Raw genomic sequence first — 17873 nt, 5'->3', positions numbered from 1 at the left:
CTGGACCAAAACCGAAAAGAATAAGCTTAACATTTTAATGCGCAAGAGCATTAAAAAAGTACTGGCGTTACCAGTAACCACTCGCTCGGACAGGTTAAGCAAACTCGGTAGGCACAACGACACTGATGAAGTGATCCAAGCGCAGGTCACCGCTCAGTTAGTCAGGCTCTCGTCAACCAGGGCAGAAAGACGCATCCTAGACGGGGCCTGCATGGCTCCCAGAATTCTCAACGAGCAGGAAATCGCCTTATCATTCCCCTCGCGGGGCTTTCTCAGCTGTATCTCCACAGACATCAATTCAAACTGTCCGGATTGTAATGAGGTTTATTGTTCCTTAGCGCACATGCTCTGGCAATTGCCCGCATTACCTAACGGATCCAGCAAAGCCGACTGGAAAGAGGCACTCCAGAGAACATTGCTCCAGACACAACTACAGGCAATCCAGAAGACCCAAGAAAGGGCGGAACATCACGGTATTCCTGCCCCAACTTGGACGCGGCCAGCGGCTTTCGCGGGTCTCCGATAGAAGCCCCCGCGGAAACTCCTCAGGATCGAATAAAGTTCACTGTCTGTCTGTATGTCCAATGGAATGCAACTCAGCGGTCCTTTGAGTTATGAACTTCTCGCAGGCAAGTGAGTGCACTGAGACGCATGGTGCATCTTGATTTGGCCTTATCGAGATGCAGATAGAACATAGGCGAGAACTTGTGCGGTCAAGGAACACACAGAAAAAAACATCTGACCAAAGGGTCTATAATGCTTTTGCATTTCTACACATATGCAGACTTAGAGGTCTCTACCTAATTTTTAATAATCTGTTCCTTTTCGTTGGCATCTCTTTCATGTTTCTTCGGAATCAACAAACGGAGCGCAACATTTTTCACTGCAATATATTTAAGATCACGAAGCCATTTTGACAACACAGACAACATGACAACATGTAGTACACAAAGCTCATCAGTTGCTGTACAAAAACAATGCCGATGACAGGGCGATCAATGAACCAAATGCAACAAAAATGAAGAGAAAAAAAAAGGTATGTGGTGAAGATTAAATGAGAACATGTGCAAGTTCATGCTCATGGGCTTAAAGTGCCAGTGAGTAATTATGTGTCAATGAACCTGCATCGCCAAGGTTGAGTGGAAATGTCTCACACAAATGCTACATTAGTTGGTTATGCTACCATAAAAATAAGGTACAAAAAAATAGGCTTTGGTGTCAATGCAGCACAATTATTACAACCTTTAACACTCTTTCCTAGAAAGGAGCTCTACCCCAACGAACCAGAATTAGAGGTACAGGGAATATACACGAGCACATGCTTTTGCGGACAATAAGACTTTCTTTTCCCCCCACTGACAGAGAGATTTGTCCCACTTCTCAACCTGCCAAACAGGACAAGGTATTGCTGTAGACTGGGCTGTTCTCTACAATAACATGAGCTCAGGGGTTCAGAAGAAAAGAAAGCCTATTACAAGAGGAAACCTACGAGATGACATGTCAACATGTTACACATCAATCAGTACCTCCTAGGGGACAACAATATATTCATATCACTGATTAACACATGGCATGAATGAATAAATGCAACACATTAAGACACTGAGCACACTACTACTAGCACTGCGCATTCAAACAAAACATGTACATGCAGTGGAAATTGCGCAGCACCAATTTAGCCATGACAAACTATGTGGTCATGACTAGAGCAGCTATCAGTGCACCCTCTCGAAGGAACCCCAATGCAGTTGCTGAAGAGTGTGGGAAGACATCAAAGCATGTCTTCAGTAAGCGTGATTTTGTGGTCACGCTTACTATATTTACACAAAATGCGCTTGTGTGGACTTGTGCAAATGAAAACTGCTGCAAAACCCAGTTTTTACTGGTCCAAGCACGTCACAGTTGCAAAGTTCAGCATATGTCATGGGCCTAAATTGAATAGTTCCTTGGCAGGGAAACTATGAAATGCCATCATACCTTGCGAGCTAATTGCTATTTCTTGCTTACTGAATGACAACCTAGTTTTTTTTATCAGAACACGACTGACACTACAGTGAAAGGTTGATTGTGCGGGAAGGCATTGGCAGAGTTAAGGCAGAACTACCTTAACTGTCTTTGACAGTTAAGGTAGTTCGTCCTGCACACAGAAGCTATTTGCTATTTTGCTGCTGTGCCGATATGCTCAGCATGCCATCATCTCGCCTGCTGATGCAATCCTTAACAATACATTCTAACATATTGTTAGGAATTGTTAAGCACTCGAGTGCAGTGCTGCAGAGTAAGCAAAAAGTGATACCGCAGCAATCAGAAGACTTGGGGTGATGAGATCAACATTATGTGGCACACGTGTTTGTGGGGCTGCTGCTTCCAGCAAGCATTGTCTATCAGACTGAGCACAAACACAAAATATCACCTGCTTGACTTCGCAGTGCACCAATCAAGTGCTCCGAGTTAGAACTACGAACATCTGTACATGCCAGCTACATGTGCATGTTGATCCTACATTAGTGTATTACTGAGGCAGTGGCTGCAGTTGTGCTGCCAGCCAAAATATACTTCTGTCTTGCCCTGATATGTTACAAAGAGGGGATGGAGGATTTGCATTTTTTTTTGCCTTCTGCTAGCTTCCCTAACAAATAGTGTGGATTTGCCTTTTAAAGTTACAATGATGTGAATTGTTTCAGTCATGAAACTGATTTGGGGTTCCCTTGAGAAGGATGGACTTATCAGCCATTCAAAAAATAAAGAAATACAATATGTACAAGTTAATATACAATACATGTAAACAGCTGATGCTTCATCTGGACTGTTAATCAGTTTCAGGTCACAACACATCAAGATGACTGTACACTGTGGATCAGCATGATGAAAAGCAAGCAGTTTATGTCTTTTGGTAAACACCACCTTCGTCATTAATATACACCCCCATAAAACATACACCGCTACTAAAGAATGTGCAGAAACTGCACACATATTCATCTGAAATGAATGTATGCTGTTTGAATCAGTGGATTAGAAATTAACCTGGCATAGTTGTTCTTGAGCCTCATGTATTTATTTTTACAGTCTTCCCATTACGCAGAAAAGTGCCAAAACACACCACAAGCTTTGGCTACACAGTTCTTGGAACATTGTCGTTTTATACCATAAGACGTGACAACACTATTGTACAGCAAACCAGGGTTCCTACATCAATAAGCTGATGACATAATTAATGAAACAAAGCATGAAGGAACTGTGAACAGATGACGAATAATTGTTTTCCGTCATATTGGCCCCAGCAGGCTCACAGGCTTACCTTTCAATGTTGCCCATAACATTACACCATTGCTTTCTTCACATGATAATGACTGCAATGTTCAATCCTCGTGACGATGCCCCACACTGAAAATGGATGCGAGAGCTGCACCACTACCTCCTGCACAACAAGCCTTGCAACAAGTAATTCAATGCTGTTTTTACAATTTTACACAACTCCACAGGTTTCTGATGTCAGCGAGGAAAACCAAGCATCCAACGTACTTTGTGCGAGTGTCCATCCACCAACACAGTTGTCATCGTTAACTCGGAGAATGCTACTACCATGATGGAAGTCAGAAACCAGATGATTCAATCTCTAGAAATTTCTTATTCAAAAACTGCTCGACAGTTTCAACAGGGTGGACAGCTACATTATGGCAGTCAACTCAATATGACTGTGCCATCTTCTATGCATTCGATAAATTTACTCTTCATTGCCTCACGGACAAGGGCTCTAGAATACGAATCCTTCAACGTTCACACCTTTGACTTGGTCAGTGAATACAATCAGTATTTTATCGCAAAACTAGACAGAAGGGAGAGAAGGGACCTTTGCTAACCACTTGAATATGACAAATACCAGCTTCGTTTGTCCTTGCTCAATCTTGAATGCATTGGAAGTTTTATATTGAAGCTGCAGTGCTTCCAAGAAATTGGCTGGCTTGATGCTGGCAAACAAGATTACCCAAGAATGCCAGTATGAGCCAATATTGCAATATACAATTGCCGCTTGTTTGCACTTGCTAGCATAAAATTATTCAGTGATGCTGCTTGTAACAGCAAACAGTAATGGAGAGTAGACACATTTGCACTAACATAATGCGGCAACTAACAAAACATCGACAATGTCTAAAATTTCAGATACAAGGGAAGCTAGGCGGCGGTTATTACGGAAACTAATGATGTATCATGCAGCAGACCGTGTAGAAGTCTGCTGCCGAAGCAGATCGAGCTGGTGGCCTTGAAGCCCTTAGATAAGCACTCCCGACAAATAGACATTACCTGAACCTCATTTCTCACTTGCTGCATGCTTGCTTGATTGCTGACTCTCGCCCTCTAATGTGCATGCGCACATCTGCATTCCCCATAGGACACTAAAAAACTGGCTTTCCTGTGTGATTCGGTTAATTCGTGGTGGAGGTCGCTGAATTTTTAAGTGTGAAATAGCAGTAAAAATCTATTGCGTTTTATGCAGAACACAGTTAAATATATAATGCAAGGTATTTTTTATGGTCTAATAGATCTAAAGAAAGAAGCAGTCGTTCACATTATATTCGTGCAAATATGTTAATACTTGAGATGGGGAAGCACCTTATGCAAATTGCTACCTTGCAATTCTATAAGTGAAAAGACGCTTGAAGATTACAATTTAGTGCGATCAACAACAGCATAAACATTTACGAAGGCACCATTCCTCATATGAAAACAGCAGCATCAGTACCTGGAGCACAATGATTGCCATATTCTCCCGCGCATAACCCAGTCATGACAACCGACACATAAAAAGCAAAACATGGAATATGCAATATGCAAAAGTAACCACATGAAACAATGCCTCATTATAATCAGGAGAGAACAAGTATCCAGAAACAATTTTTTGTACATTCGGGCAACAACCATTTCCCAAATGCTCTTTGCACTGGCACGGTTGATAGCAATGCACAACGTGTTGCTGTGAAGCCAAATAGCAAGGCTAAATTTTTTTATCGCTTCATCACTTGCATACCTGCTTCGAAGTTCAACTTCTTAAATTTCTAGTGCAGGGAGGGAGTACACGAGAAAATACAGCGTATGTATGCTATGTGCTAAATCGAGGCAGTGTAGAAAAGTGTGACAGGCCTGAGGATGCTACAACTGACGTAAGTTTTCTTTTTTTGTATATCACAAGAAAATAAATGCAGATGTGAACATGCCAAAATATTCTTTGTAAGACAGATTTTGCTCAAATGATTGAGCAGCGGAATGATGTGAAGTAACCTTGGAAAACTTGGAATTAAAAAATTTTCTGTTTTTGCTTAAAGGGATACTGATGACAAATACTAAGTCCAACTACAGCAACAGATTGTGGCCCAGAAAGCCTGCCAGTGTCCAGTACCACAGTCGTTAACAAAATTGCAAAAAGAAAGGGCAGGTTTCCTGACAAAACGGGTGAATGTAAGGTATAAAAATGCAATCTGTAAGTTACTGCCGACAAAGACCCCTGCGTGTTGATGGCGGTCTTAAAGGTCATGCTTTGGCAGAAACCGCCACCCTTGTGAGTATGGTACCCTTGCGAATACCAAGAATGTGCGGGGTATAATACCCCAGTCAAACGACCAAATTAATGACACTTCAGTGGTGTGATGCTAGATGGCAAAGCGAAGTGTCATTTGGTATTGATGACAATGACGATCTATGAAGCCATAGTGGTTGGTATGATTCTCGGCATTTTGAACTTTAGAAAGGGTTACCGTTTCATTAGGAAAAAATAGAATGCTTATTTATAAGAACCTTTGCGATTAGAAATAGAAATACTATGATCCCATTAACGTGTATACTTGTTTTGAGCCAATAAAAGCAAGGAACATATGAAACATTCCCAGGGTCAAAATGACGGAATCGACGGAAAATGAACATTTCAAGCCTGTTTGGGCTTCATTGACGACGCAAAGATGCTCATAACAAATGAAGTCACGGAAAAGTGGTCTAAGAATTAGTGCCGACTCATCTGTGGCATTCTGTGAGCATTTATTTAAATGTTCTTGAAGCACGGTTACCGAAACTACACACTTGATTGCAGCAAAGTGAGTTTGTCAAACACACTCACTGGCAAGTGCACACCGCAGTAAGTGTCATTAGAGCTTTCCATCTCATAGAGTGACACTAACAGCGAAGCGAACTCGCTCAAAGTGTCACTAAATTTAATCGTTTGATTGGAGTACAAGACCACACTGGGAGACGATTCTGTACTTCTGAAGCGGTGGTGCCAATCTAGTCCACACATTTACATATTTTCTTACAAAATCTGTGTTCTAGGAAACATTATGCTTTGTACATTTCAAAATACTAGTGTGACACGTTAACAGCACCTAATATTTGCCTTTACTGTCCTTTTAACATGGAGTATGTAAGCGATTTCTGCTTTGAAGGTTTACTTTGTTGGAACACTTGGCCAAATTTGCGCAAGAACTTGTAAAAAAGGAAACTTGTGTGTTGCCTTTGCCTGCTGTCCCTTGCACCATCCATCATTCCGGCTCGTTCTATAAGGAGGCTACTATGGTGGTGCCACCTCGTTGTTACGCCGACCCTGCATATCCCTCTTTGCTGAAACACAAGCACTGACATTGTGCATAACAAACCACCCTTAAACCAACAAGGCATCTAACTCACGGTGCACAGGTACCGACAAATGGATCCGTACTGCACAAAAGTTGTGAGCTAAGGTTCACTGACAGCGAGGGGAGGCTGTTACACTCATGAAAAAGCAGCAACAGAGTAGCACAAAAAGGTAGCATTAGTGACTTCTTAGTGGTGTGAAGTGATAGATGGGCAGGCGGGGTGATGGCAGAAACACTTTGCAGTTGCTTGTGCTGCCCTGAAGGAAATAAATTTCTTGCTACAGCTGCCATTCAACAGTTCACAACATTCATCACTTTAAGCACAGTACAGGAAATCTCAATTTGATGAAGAAATAAAGCAGTCTTCTGAAAAAATCGAGGCAACCATAAAATATTCCGCGCGTAAAGTATATGCAGTTCCTCACAATCATAATGAAATAAAGATATAATTAGCACATCCCAAATGCAATCACAGCATACTTGGAAGGTGCAGAGCAGAAATGTGCGAGTCTGTCGGAACTGCCGTAACGCGCGCTGTAAGAATTCCAAGTAACCAAGGGAACTTGTTGGCATGCAGGCATGTGGCCACAAATGTAGGAGATCTGTATGTGACACACGCTGCCAGCCTCCAATTATGTTGATGACCATCACAAGCAACGTCTTCCAAATAAAGCGTACAATACAAGGAGGCATGTCTATGCTTCACAATGAGGTGGATTTCATTGACACAAAACTAGCAATGCCGGGCGCACTGCTAAAGGGACGGTGGCACAACTACCGCTCTGCGTGCTTGGTCAAACTTCTTGAGCTTGCTTTGAGAACACGCCACAGTGGGTGCTTCTGATACCAAGAATGTCTCAGTGACACCAGTGATGTGCTATGGTACTGGCTCATAAAGGGGCAGTGCGTGAATTTACAGTGGGAAGTTCATCTATGTAGTTGATGCATACAACAATGTCGCAACCTGGGCAACACATTGCTATACCAGTACTTCACAAGGAAAGACAGGGAGCACAGGGACAGGCACGCAGGAGCAACACAGTGGGCATGCAATGGGTGAAAAATGGCCACACAATGGAGGTCAATGAACACACGTCAATCAGCAAAAAAGGTGAGAAAGAAAGACTGAGTGGGAGACGCACTTTCAAAATCCGGTGCACTTTCTTTTCTGGCGGCGGTAGGATCGGGAAAGATGTGGTGCTGATTGATTCACTCCGAATGACGCAGAATGACACGCAAAAACTGTGTCGACCAGCACACATGGTCGTCGTCTCTTTCGCAGTGGTGTAACTGTCTGCCAACTGTGCTTCCCGAATCACGATTCTTTTCCACTGTGCAAGGCATGTGCCATAGAACACAGCTTGAGTAGGGCTGCACTGTACTGGGTTCAAGTCTTCCACTTCATGGACAGAAAACAAGCCTTTTCAGGTCTCTCATAGCGATGACCGCCCATGAGGCAAGGCAGTCACTGTAGCAGCACTGAGCATGAATCAGCAAGATCCAGCTGGAAAGCAAAGAAAAGACGATAAAGAATTGTTCACATTCAATGTGCATACATGCATACACAATGGAGGGAGGATAGACACTGAAATTTAATGCAAAGGGATAGACAGTTGGGCGAGTTGGTACGGTAACATGATCTTGGCTTCTAGTGCGAAGTGAATTTAGTTCAGAGTTAGCGCTCGTCCTGTCTGCTCCTTTCTGTGTCCGTGTTTCACTTCGCGCTAGAAGCCAAGATAATGTTACTGAAATTTACTTGGGCCTTGCCGTCACCCTTTGTAAAGCCTTGCACAACATATAAGCGATAAGTTTACTATTATTAAAGTGAAGCTTTTTTTGCTTCTTCCTTCGACTTTTGCGCTGCTGCTGCTGTTTTCTTGCACACCGTGTTGGGAAGTGGCTCAGAGAGTGCATATACATGGCAGGAGCGTGGTAGAGAGGATAGGCGATGTGAGATACTCTTTTGGACTTTTGCACTGCATCGAATGTGCACAATGCCCTCTGAAGCTCCCCGAGTGTCACCACAATACCCTCAGATGGCTGTAATTATCCGTGACCCCCTGCAAAAGCATTGCAGATACTGCAACATTCTACTGAAGTGCAACCGTCCAGAAGGGAGATATATAGAATGGCAGAGAGGAAGCGGGAAAGGAGGCAGAGAATGGACAGAACACATGCAGCCACGAAACTCTTGGCACTCTTCGCCTGCAACTCGCATACATGGAGGGAGGGTGGGAGAGGGAAAAGGCAACATGAGAAGGCAAGGAAACACTACTACTTGAGTGCTTTGATTCATGTGCCCCCAAGGCATCCTAGCTCCTACTAGACACGACAGTGGTTGCACAAAAGCTGGATAAATTCATGTTCAAGGTACGGTACAGTACACTTCTGCTATATCTGAAAAATAAACACCATGCAACTTTGTCAAGCGGACAACTGACGTACAGCCTGCAAACTCAAAGCCACATTAAAGCATCGTAGAGTCTAGGCACCGCACTTAAATTCAACACTTCTGTGCCCGCCGTGGTAGCTTTGTGGCTATGGCGTTGCTCGAGGTCGCGGGTTCAATCCAGACTGCGGCAGCGACATTTCGATGGGAACAAAATATGAAAACGCTCATGTACTAAAGTGTAGGTGCTCGTTAAGGAACCTGAGGGGGTCAAAATTAATCCATAGTGTGCCACTATAGCGTGCCTAGTAATCCGGTTGTGGTTCTGACACATACAGTCCCACAATTCAAGTGAAGTTTAACACTTCTGCCCCAATGCTATGTTGTAGTATAGTGTCGCCCCCTGTCAGATCTATGTGTCATCGCACATGTATGATTTGTAGTTGTTTAGCTAGATGGCGCACCCCCCTTCTGTCATGTGATGAGCATTGGACCAATCGGGAGGTGTCATCTGGCGTGTGAACCCTTTATTAGAAATAAACGGCCGAGGGTGGCCGAGTCTTCGTTCCGGTTTTCGTCGGGAGCAGTTGGCTCCGAGTCTCCTTCACTGCGCCGGCGTTAGCCGCGCGTTCGCTGGTCGGGGCCCCCCGCTTGCCTGCCGCTGCCGACACAACATCTTTTGGCGACGAGGATGGGATTCCTGCGACGGTTCCGACCGAAGCCCCGGGAAACCAACGAGCTTCGTAAGTGAAGCGTCCCTTCCGTGTCTGCACGGCCGGCAAACGTCGCCGACGCACTTGGCGTCGCGAGGCTTCCGAGCCTAGGCCTACTCGCCCCCTTGTTCTTCCGTGCCCCATTCCTGCGGCGAGCTCCGGCTTGCCTCCGGCACTGTCTCCTGCACGCTACCCGGCATGGCTTTTACGGCGAACCTTCCCGTTTTTCTTGAACTGCCCGGCCCACCGTTAATTCCCTGGTATCGCTGGAAAAAAATTTTTCAGGCCCACCTCGAAGCGGCTGGCGGCGGCGACTGGACGGACGCACGACGAGCGTCCGCGCTCGTCAGCGCTCTCGGGCGTGAGGGACAACGGAAGCACTTTGCAGCCGAGGAGCAGGAAACAGCAAGGCAGTTAACCAGCGCAGCGTCAGCTTCAAGCGAAGCAGAAAGGCAGTCGACCAGCACAGCATCAACGTCAAGTGATGCGGTCCCGCCAGCGTCAGAGTTTCCGAGACTCTTGCAGCGGCTTGACCGGCTGTTCGCCGCGTCAACAAATGTCCTGGCGGAACGGCACGAATTCACCAGCCGAAAGCAGTTCGAGGGAGAAGGATTCCTGGAATTCGTGACCGCATTGAAGGAGAAGGCGGTACAGTGCAACTTCGGCGCAAGCTATGACGAGCGCGTCCGAGACCAAATCATACATGGGGTAGCGAACGTCAGCGTTCGCGAAAAGTTGCTGGCTCATGGCGAAACCCTCTCCCTGGACAAGGCAGAAGAAATTGGACGCTCGTTAGAAGCCTTGCATCGAGCGAACCACGCGTTCGGCTCCGAAAATGTACGAAGAATCGAGGCATCGCAACTTGGCGTTCCGTCGACGAGCCAAGATGGCCGACTTCTTCCGGGGAGCCGCCAAGATGGCCGACGTAGTCCGGGAGGCCATGAAGATGTCCGACTTCTTCTGAGAAGCCGCCAAGATGTCCGACTTCTTCCGAGAGGCCGCCAAGACGACGGACTTCTTCCGAGAGGCCGCCAAGACGACGGACTTCTTCCGAGAGGCCGCCAAGAGGACGGACTTCTTCCGAGAGGCCGCCAAGACGACGGACTTCTTCCGAGAGGCTGACAAGACGACGGACTTCTTCCGAGAGGCCGCCAAGAGGGCCGACATTTCGCACGTGGCTCCTCCGGGAACCGTGGTGCATGCGACCGGTGTGGCAGCACGAAACATTGCCACATACAGGAATTGCCCCGCAAGGAACCGGCGGTGCAACGCCTGCCACACGTTGGGCCATTTTGCATCCGTATGCCGAAAAACCCGTATTGTTCAACACGTCTCTTCCGCAGAGACGCTGTCTTCAACTTCCGCAGGGCAGCCGTCCGCGTCTGTCTTGATGGTAAGCGCTTTTGAAAAAAAAATTTGGAAGTTCCGGTCGTAGTGAACGGCGTCTCCATGCGACTGCCGGTGGATACGGGAGCGTCTGTCTCATTGATGACGGCCGAAGATTTTGGAAAGCACTTTGGTCGACAGCACCGACTGTCACAAACAGTGGACTTGAAAAATTTCTCCAAGCAACGCATCGACATTCAGGGCCTGTTTCAAGCCACTGTCCAGTTTTTCCAAAGGTCATGCTCCGTCACGTTCCACGTAACGACTACAGGAACATCACTGCTGGGTTTAGACGCCATCCAACGCTTGGGCATACAGATCGACGGTACGTCGCTGACATGTCGTCTACCATCGCTTCCTTCAGTACAGAGCCCCACAGGTGTGCCTCCGGGTTTTAATCACCTTTCCAGTGACGAGTTCGGTCTCGTCAACAACTTTGTGCACCGAATTCATCGGCAGCAAGATGCGAAACCAGTATCGTCAAAGTTGCGCCGACTACCCCTGGCTCTCCGTGACCAGGTCACAAATGAATTGCGACGTCTCGAGGACTACGACATCATCGAGCGCGTCGACGCTTCTGAGTGGGTGTCTCCACTCGTGGTGGTGCGCAAGAAGGATGGAACCATGCGGCTCTGTGTAGATCTACGGGAACAGGACAGTCTCGTGTCTCACATTAAAGAAAGGGTCTTGCAGAAACAGTGGCAAACTAAGCAGTGTATAGACAAACGTAGAGGTGCTCAGGCAACTCGTATCAAGGTGGGCGATACCGTCAGAATAAGATTTAACGGGAAAGGAATTTTGAAGTACAGCAAACCTCGTAAAGTCAAGGCCCAGATAGGACCATCTACTTTTCTACTCAGTGATGGGAAGACGTGGCATGTGTCTAAGTTAACCCTAGTGAAGAAGGATCCAACAGGTAGTACATTGTGTACAAGTGACAAAGATTTTTTGTACTCGTATTCAAACCTGGATAGTCATTCCGATGACTCGTCTGGCGTGACATCATCCTTTCCTAGGCATCACTTAAGTAGTGCATCTGACTGTATCGCTTCCGAGTCTACACAGTCAGCAATCGTTTCTGATTCCGTGGGGGAATCGGTAGCATCCCAGGACTTGTTGGGACTTCGAGAGGAGCGTCCTGGGCAACCCTCTCCAGCTTCGAGCGACAACCACATTCAACTTTCCAACCAGGGGGAGGGAAGTAGTAGTGGGACGACTAGGTCTTTAAGGTCGACCGATACGCGTCGCAACCCCCAAAGTTCTTCTGAGGTACGCACGCGTCCTCATTGTAACAGAAAACGGCCTCCGTGGCTCGATGATTTTGTTTATGTAGTGTAGAGCGCATTGCCGTCTTTGAAATGCCACGGCTAGGGGCCTTGTTGTGACATTTAGGAGGCAGTTCATATTTTTCGTTCACACAGGTAAAATGTGTTCCTTGTTGCGGTGCAGTGAGTTTTGTGCCGTGTTTCTTGTTGAACTTTGTTTGAGTGACTGCCTATATTTTGGTGCCCAAGACTGGTGCGCGTGTATGTGAACTTGGGCAGGGACGGATTGAATTTGTTGTGGACTTAAGTGCGTGCTTTGTGTGCAACTGGTGCGCGTGTGTGAACATGGGGGGGAATGAACTGAAATTGCCTTTGGACTTAAGTGCGCGTCTTGTGTGCGCGTTTCACTGTATGTTTACTTTGTTTCCAGGGGGGGATGATGTAGTATAGTGTCGCCCCCTGTCAGATCTATGTGTCATCGCACATGTATGATTTGTAGTTGTTTAGCTAGATGGCGCACCCCCCTTCTGTCATGTGATGAGCATTGGACCAATCGGGAGGTGTCATCTGGCGTGTGAACCCTTTATTAGCAATAAACGGCCGAGGGTGGCCGAGTCTTCGTTCCGGTTTTCGTCGGGAGCAATTGGCTCCGAGTCTCCTTCACTGCGCCGGCACTAGCCACGCGTTCGCGGGTCGGGGCCCCCCGCTTGCCTGCCGCTGCCGACACAACATATGTACCGTGTGAGGCAATGACAATAGTAAACTTCTCGGAGGTTATGAGCAATGGCGGACAACTTTGGCTCAAACAAACACGTCTCGCTGTGTGTTCTGTATACTACAAAGACAATCAGCAGTAGTGCATGTGAGGTAATATTTACCACCAACTCACCACTCTTGTATTGCACTAAACGCTGCAGAAATGAAACATTCGCCGCCAACGTCACCGCTCATTATCGTCAATCAAAGCTAACAGCACAGAAAGCTTCGCTTACGTCGATTCCCACAGTGCGTGGGATCCACATAATTTTTTTTTATTCAACAGTTTGCTTTGCAGCATAGAATGTTTGGCGCGTGCAAGTTATATATATGTGTATAGTTGGTCATGTCCAATGAAATCTAACTAGGGTCTATGGTGCCGACCATAGATCCACATAAGTCAGGTGGGTGGCTTGGTTGTAGGCCCACTTTTGACAGGTAGCGGTGTCTTGATGAGTGCAGTCTAGGGCAGTTCCACAACAGGTGCGGTAGATCTGCAAAGGCAGCTGGGTGAGGGCAGAAAGCACAAGTTGCACTGAAGGCAGACCTACGGTCCTGAGCCCATAGACAGGTTGCAGTTGGCGTCAATGCAGCACCCACACGTATCCTTCTTAATGCAATCTCTTTGCGGTGGAAGAGACCGGGTGGGAAGTCTGATCCACATGGAGTAATCAATGGCCATGTGGAGTGTCAAAAGACTTCCTCTTCTGATAGCCAGGTGAGGGCGGGGTGTTGCAGGAAGAGTGGCAGTGGACATATCATTGGAGGTCAGTGACTGGCTGCGTCTGCATGATGTGTCCTGATGAAGGGTATCGAAACAATTCGCATAGTGCACAGGAACATTGACATTTCACGGTGTACTTTTTCTGACAAAGGCGATCCGTTCAATACCTCGCAAAGGTCTTTCACTGCTTGGGCTGAATCTGCGAACATAACTAGTTTTGATGTTTCTTGTAGTTCTCATTGCAAGGTGGTGAATGCATCACATATAGCCTGCAGCTCGGCGAATATAGACAGCAGCATAAGTGGAATGTAATAGTGGCAGTTTACAGTTAATCAAGCTGTATCAAAGGTTCCCCACGAAACCTAGTTTTGCAAGCAGCTGCAAGAGATGCCCTAAAATTTAGTTTGTACTCTATTTTTTAGATGATGAAGTCAGCATCAAGTCCAAGTAAGGTGACTTGTCTAGCTTGGCACTTGTCTGTCCCTATAAAACTTCCCGTGTTAATACGAAATAAAGCAAACATTACCTATTCTTGTTTCTCAGTTAAGATATGTCTCTATGGAGGTTCTGTGTGCTTTCAAAGCTATAAATCAGGCTTGCAAATTATGCATCATGGCAAAGCATGCTATTGACAACATGGAGAGATGCAAGCACAAGTAATTGTCAAATGTGGAAGAAAAACTGCCCTTGCTTGTGGGTAGGCCTTCCAAAATTGTTTAAAGGGAAGCAGGCTACTGACCAAAGTAAAAATAGAAATAAAACGATGCTTTGGGATCCATACGGATCCTGAAGCATCATTTTATTTTTATTTTGACCTTGGTCAGTGACCTGCTTCATATTAAGCAATGATTTTACCTGACCAGACGGTATTCCATCGAACTCTTGGCTGCCTTCCAGAATGTGGCAATGTTTTCACGACGCTTGCCTAGCTTCAAGCATTAGCGCTCGTGCTTGCTTTCAAGTCCTTTTGCGCAATCAGTTTAACTCATGCGGGTGCTCATGTGTTCAGAAACGGCTGCTCTGGGCCCCGTGCAACACTGGTCACAGTTGGCAGATTGCTTTGCCATGGGAATCACTTGAAGAGCCCCCAAAAGCGGTTGGAGTTAACATCATAGGTCGCCATACTCACTCACGAGTGCATTGACTCAGAATCTTTGCATACACAGGCACGACACAGATCATTAGTGAGTGATGAAGGGCACGAGTGAATGTGAGTATTAATGACAGTGGGCGCTGGTGAGCTAGAGTGGAGGTGACTATCAATGGAGTGAGTCCTGGTTAACATGAGTGCGAATGGAAGTCAGTGGCGGTGATTTTTGGTGGACATGAGTATCAACATGAGTGACTGCTGGCGAGTCGGAGTGGATGTGCTAGTGAGTTAGAAGTGACATGAGTGTGATTGCGAGCGGGTACAGCACTAACCACTTCATGCTTTGCCTTGGCTTTGAATTGTTTTGCACGCCTTTTGGAGAAGCATCTTCAAGCTAATTCGTACCTGGATGGCCTAGAGTCATTGAGATGGTGCTTCGGAGCTGGCTTTGATGTCTTCGAGCAGGCTGCGTGCCGCGCTCTCCATGCTGGCTTGAAGCTGCTGCCCAGTCGGATCTATGGAAAGGTAACACAAGGACAGCAACCATCGTTATGCCATGTTCACTACAGTCGAACCTATATACAACGAATGTGAATATAATGAATTATTCAATTTAAAATGTTCCTTGTTAACAACAGCATTTTATGGATACAGTTGACTTCTGTTCATTCGATCCTGACGGGGTCAGCAAAAACATCAAAACGTCCTGACGGGGTAAGAAAAAACGTTAAAACAGACCGCTGCTTCATTTGGCAGAATTGGCCCGATTATAACATGTCATCGAATTGCACGCCCATCCACTGTGTATAGATTTAATGTAGAAAGCTAACATAGAAATGATTAGAGCTCCTAAACAAAGTAGACGTCAAACAGGTACACGATTTTTAATAAGTAAAGCGTAGCATGCCTCCAATTCTGGCTATAAGAAAAAGACGAAACCAGCAAACTTTACCTTCACAAAATGCAAATTTATTTACTTAATGTTCACCACCGTCACTCCCAGACAGCACTTTATCGCTATTTATGAGGAGCCACAAGACGTCATCCTCCGTATGGTCTGCAGATCGTGTCATATTCTGCACTTATCAAACGACTCCGCAACAACTGCAAACGGGATGGTGGCCAAAGCCTAGACTGACCAATTCCCTAGTTTGCCCTCTGACGCATGAAATTCTCGAGAACGCCAAGGTCATGCGACATGACTAGCTGTTGCTAGCTTAATATGTAAAATAAATGATTGTTTGAACGTGCTTTGGTAATTAGACTACAAGCAGTACATGGTGACATTATGAGACAAGTTTTTCTGTTGCCATCCACGGTTGCCCATCTTGTGATGAAAATGACAATGATGCTGGCTAGGCTGGATCAGAGTGTAGACTGTTGCGAATGCGGTTTTGGTTTCAAATCAGATGGCACCGTGCAGGCAATTTTCAGATGAATTTTCTTGGCGAAAAGGGTGACGCGTCTGATTTGGGTAAATAGTACCAGGACCGCGAATACCAAATAGTAGATTTCAAATCAAATATCAAATCGAATTAAGAAAAAAAAAGGCGTTTATCACAAAATTTAGTGCTCACAAATTTTGGTTCAAGAAAAGATAGTGCTTCTCATTCTCGAGAGTCTCCTCTCCTAGCATTGCATAACAAGAATGTAACAAGTTATCAGTAACTAGGGCACACAGAATTCAAAATATACAGTACAGTTTACTCTTGTTAAACGCAACTCCAAATTAGCACTGATTACAGATCAATTATAGTGTATGAAGGTCTGGAAAATATTTTATTGCGGCAGCAATTATATGGACACCCCAAGCGAATTTTCGCTGTCGTCGCTGTGAGGTTCCATATATATTTAGGTACATGTAAGGTATATGCCATGGCATGCTATATGTGATGATGATGATATGTGGTGTTTAATAGCACAAGGGCCAGGTATGGCCAAAGAGCGCCATGGCAAATGGTAAAACCATGCTATATGTCATGCAGTATATGTGGCTCATATTGCCATGCCATCCTATCAATAAGGTTGCTCCTATCAGGTCTTACATTTTTGAAAAAATTATTCCTCAGAATTTTGAGAATGGCAGTCCACAAACAAATGTCACAAAACAAAACACCGACAGCACATGCCTTTTATCTTAAATCTTCTCAGACTTTAATACGAAAAGTACGAAACAATAACAGAGCTCAAACATGATAATGATGTAATTTTATCGGCACGGCTGTACACTGGCTCCGGGATCGGCCCATAAAAGACGTTTTAAACATGCCTGATATGGAAAAGTGGTGGTAAAGCCACTAAGAAAGACATTGGTTTTAATTAATAAACATAAATGATATTATCTGATGGCAGAGGACCATTCAAACAGAGGACCCCTAGCACAACAGCTTGTTTTTACTTAGTCCGCATGCATTTGCTTCAATTCATACTGCGACTACAGCTATGAGTCTTACACTTCGTGTAATATTCTAAGATGTTGATATTGCATTTATTGCATTGCCCTTATGGTGAAACTGAAATTTTCTTATTAACAGAATGTCTGTTGATTAAAATATAGAGATATTTTCCCTACGAAGTTAAAGAATTAGTGATGTTATGTTGTACCGAATAACATTGAGGTTCTCAGTTTAATAGCGGACCTGTGTCCTAGGGCAAACTTTTAAAGCAGACAAAGTTTTGCTTCTCCGTTTTCTTCCAAAATACAGAAGGGTTTTCCTATCTTAACCGCAGGTAGGTTAGAATAAGGCTAATCTGTGTGAAAGATGAAAGCTCGGACCGCGCATCACGTGACACGATCACCTTTATGCGCATAGCTATTGTTGGCTGTGCAAGTCCATTGCGGTAGACATCGATGGTCAACAGTATTGTATTTACTCGAATCTAACATGCACTTTTTTCCCGATACAATGGGTCTAAAAATTGCACGCACGTTA

At 45.4% G+C, this 17873-nt stretch overlaps 1 protein-coding gene across 6 annotated transcripts in view; it reads right to left on the bottom strand.

Annotated features, from left to right (window-relative positions):
• Nucleotides 1-871: 871 nt before the first annotated feature.
• Nucleotides 872-17873, bottom strand: part of LOC135900246 (uncharacterized) — a 104042-nt gene continuing 87040 nt past the window's right edge. For all 6 annotated transcript variants that reach the window (XM_070532512.1, XM_065429667.2, XM_065429668.2 and 3 more), the window contains 2 exons: nucleotides 15346-15455; nucleotides 872-8121 (listed from right to left, as the gene is read on the bottom strand). In XM_070532512.1, coding sequence (XP_070388613.1) covers nucleotides 15361-15455 — 95 coding nt within the window. In that variant the 3' untranslated portion in view covers nucleotides 872-8121; nucleotides 15346-15360. The remainder of the gene's footprint in view (nucleotides 8122-15345; nucleotides 15456-17873) is intronic.

Source organism: Dermacentor albipictus, chromosome 1 (genome assembly GCF_038994185.2).
Source record: "Dermacentor albipictus isolate Rhodes 1998 colony chromosome 1, USDA_Dalb.pri_finalv2, whole genome shotgun sequence".
Lineage (NCBI taxonomy): Eukaryota > Metazoa > Arthropoda > Arachnida > Ixodida > Ixodidae > Dermacentor > Dermacentor albipictus.
Note: the sequence above shows the minus strand (reverse complement) of the source record. Positions and strands in the feature narration are given on the sequence as shown.